Source organism: Chiloscyllium plagiosum, unplaced genomic scaffold, assembly GCF_004010195.1.
Source record: "Chiloscyllium plagiosum isolate BGI_BamShark_2017 unplaced genomic scaffold, ASM401019v2 scaf_829, whole genome shotgun sequence".
Lineage (NCBI taxonomy): Eukaryota > Metazoa > Chordata > Chondrichthyes > Orectolobiformes > Hemiscylliidae > Chiloscyllium > Chiloscyllium plagiosum.
Window position 1 is genome coordinate 2,193 of NW_025210041.1, and position 3,461 is coordinate 5,653.

General features: G+C 55.6%; 1 protein-coding gene across 1 annotated transcript in view; it reads right to left on the reverse strand.

Moving 5' to 3' along the window:
- Positions 1–751: 751 nt before the first annotated feature.
- Positions 752–3,461, reverse strand: part of LOC122546854 (transmembrane protein 79-like) — a 7,390-nt gene continuing 4,680 nt past the window's right edge. Inside the window, exons 3-4 of the mRNA XM_043685474.1 lie at positions 2,587–2,800; positions 752–1,190 (exon numbers count right to left, since the gene is read on the reverse strand). Of these exons, the coding sequence (XP_043541409.1) occupies positions 986–1,190; positions 2,587–2,800 (419 nt within the window). The 3' untranslated portion in view covers positions 752–985. The remainder of the gene's footprint in view (positions 1,191–2,586; positions 2,801–3,461) is intronic.

Below are 3,461 nucleotides of genomic sequence, written 5' to 3' on the forward strand. Positions count from 1 at the left end.
GGACACTGTCGGAGGGTCAGTGCTGAGGGAGCACTGCACTGTCGGAGGGTAGCACTGAGGGAGCGGGTACTGTCGGAGGGTCAGTGGTAAGAGAGCGGGTGCTGTCAGAGGGTCAACATTGTGGGAGTGCCACACTTTTGGAGGGTCAGTGCTGAGGGAGCACCACACTGTCAGAGGGTCAGCACTGAGGGAGCGGACACTGTCGGAGGGTTAGCACTGAGGGAGCGGGCACTGTTGGAGGGTCAGCGCTGAGGGAGCGGACACTGTCCGAGGGTCAGCGCTGAGGGAGTGGGCACTGTCGGAGGGTTAGCACTGAGGGAGCGGGCACTGTTGCAGGGTCAGCGCTGAGGGAGCATCACACTGTCGGAGGGTCAGTGGTGAGACAGCGGGTGCTGTCGGATGGTCAGCGCTGAGGGAACGCCGCACTCTCGGAGTGTCAGTGACGAGGGAGCAGGCAATGTCGGAGAGTCAGTGCTGAGGGAGAGGACACTGTCAGAGTGTCGGCGATGAGGGATACCAGGGAGTGTGAGCATGCTGATGAACATTCATCCCTTCTTGTTTTACCGAGCACTGAGTGAAGCAGCTCCCACCGTGATATCCTTGGCAGCTTCCTGTGTTCCTGCACCCACAGTGCTCGATTGCCTTGATACTGAAAGCCGCTACCCAAATGCACTTCAGCCTTCCCCCGGTAACCGGGGTGAGTCCGATGCCTTGTTGAGAGGGGAGGTTTAATAAACACACTGAGATTTGGTACCACAATTCGATTTAATCACCACGATGTCTGCGTGGGCCCAATCCTAGGCCCAGCAGCGAACAAGAAACGATTATAAATTAATTAATATTCACACGGAGGACAGGGAATGCTGAGGGGACCGAGGGAGATCTCTTTACAAAAGTGAAGATCAGGAATGGGGTAGGACAGAGTGAGTGCAAGCCGGTAACCGTGGCGACAGGAGTCCATTTCTCTGAGCCTTGGGCCTACTCCTCAGCCCCAGAACCTCTGGCGAGGGCTGGAGCCAACATCCTTCTCTTCCAGCTCGCCAGGGGACGTAGCGAAGAGTTTGTCTGGTGCCAGAACAAACATGTAGCACAGATTCACCACCACGAGACCTAGGATGGGGAAGAAGGTCAGGCCGTATCCGAATCCACGGAATGTGCTGCTAATGGCGAACGTCAGCCAGTAAATCAGCCTGAGAACAGAGGGGACAAGACAGACAGAGACAGGAAGAGGGGTGGGGGGATTAATACCTCATTCTGGCACAGAATCACACATTTCACCTAATCCCATCACTCCCTCGACAGGGCCATCACAGGGTTAGATACAGAGTAAAGCCTCCTCTACACTGTCTCCCATCAAACACTCCCAGGACAGGGACAGCACGGGGTTAGATACAGAGCAAAGCTCCCTCTACACTGTTCACCCACCAGCAAACACTCCCAGTACAGGGACAGCATGGGATTAGATACAGAGTAGAGCTCCCTCTACACTGTTCACCCACCAGCAAACACTCCCACAGGGCAAGGGACAGCATGGGGTTAGATGCAGATTAAAGCTCTTTCTATACTGTTCTCCCACCCATCAAACATTCTCATGGACAGGGGTTTTGAGACAGAGTAAACCTCTCTCTATACATACCCCCCTCAAACGTTCCGAGGGACAGGGGGATATAGACAGAGTAAATCTCTCTCGACATGAAACCCCCATCACACACTCCCAGGGGAGGGATGGCACGGGATTAGATACAGAGTAAAGCTCCCTCTACACTGTCCCCCATCAAACACTCCCAGGACAGGGACAGCACGGGGTTAGATACAGAGTAAAGCTCCCTCTACACTGTCCCCCCCCATCCAACACTCCCAGGACAGGAACGGCATGGGGTTGGATATAGAGTAAAGTTTCCTCTACACTGACCCCCATCCAACACTCCCCGGACAGGAACGGCATGGGGTTGGATGTAGAGTAAAGCTCCATCTACACTGTCCCCCCCCCATCCAACATTCCCAGGACAGGGACAGCACAGGGTTAGATGCAGAGTAAAGTTCCCTCTACACTGTCCCCCCATCAAACACTCCCAAGACAGGGATGGCATGGGGTTAGATACAGAGTAAAGCTTTCTCTACACTGTCCCCCATCAAACACTCCCAGGACAGGGTCAGCACAGGGTTAGAGACAGAGTAAAGCTCCCTCTACACTGTTCACCCACCAGCAAACACTCCCAGTACAGGGACAGCACGGGATTAGATACAGAGTAAAGCTCCCTCTACACTGTCCCCCACCCATCCAACACTCCCAGGACAGGAACGGCATGGGGTTGGATATAGAGTAAAGTTTCCTCTACACTGACCCCCATCCAACACTCCCCGGACAGGAACGGCATGGGGTTGGATATAGAGTAAAGCTCCATCTACACTGTCCCCCCATCCAACACTCCCAGGACAGGAACAGCACAGGGTTAGATACATTGTAAAGCTTCCTCTACACCTTCTCTGGTGGGATTGTGAGACATTGTAAGCCACTTGGAGGTTCAGTGGGTGGAGGTGGCGCAAGGGAGAGGGGTGGGGGGGTAATCACCGAGGGAGACTGACCTGGCCAGAGCGAAGAAGGCGGTCAGCAGCGGAACGAGTTTGAGCCCTTCCTGAGGGAGGTAGGTGGATAGGACCACAAGGTTGACGACAAACAGGACGTAGAGATGGATGGAGTCAGTCACGAAGCGCAGGTGGATCTCCACCTCCTCCCTGCGGGGCCCGAAAGGGTCGACAGCAGAGGAGCAGCACCTCGCTAGGCCGTACACCACGATGCCTGTGTGCGGGAACGCCAACACACAGCTGAAAAAAGCCACGCCAACCAACTAGGCCTCAAGCCTGACCAGTCCCCTGGCCACTGCTCTGCCAACTTGCCCATCGCTCACTCCTAACTGCCCCTTTGGCGGTGTGGTCAGACCTGGCAACAAATTCACCTCATGCCCCCCCTCTCCACCCACCCGAATCTCACTTGCACCAAATTGAGGCCAGTTAAGAGTTGACAGGGGTCGGAGGTCATGTGTAGGCCCGGCCTGAGGTAAGGGGAGGGGCCTAACCCCCTGAGTGACCCCACTCCCCTCACGGTGGAGACATTTCGTCCACTTAGTGGTCGTGGTCACCGTTCCTAGAGTCCGTCCTCCGATTCCGGATTTTATTTGTCGCATTTAAACTCGACCCAGGGGCCGTGGTGGGATTCTGACAGGTCGCATCTGCAGATCGGGCCTGGACTCCTGGAGTAGTATCCGGCATCGTTACCAGTTTGCTCCCCCGCCTCTGTCACACTCCCTCCAGTCTCCTATACCCCCACCCTATCTCTGTCACCACCTCCAGCTCCTACACTCCCTCCCTATCTCTGTCACCTCCTCCAGCCCCTACACCCCCTGCCTATCTCTGTCATCTCCTCCAGCCCCTACACTCCCTCCCTATCTCTGTCACCCCCT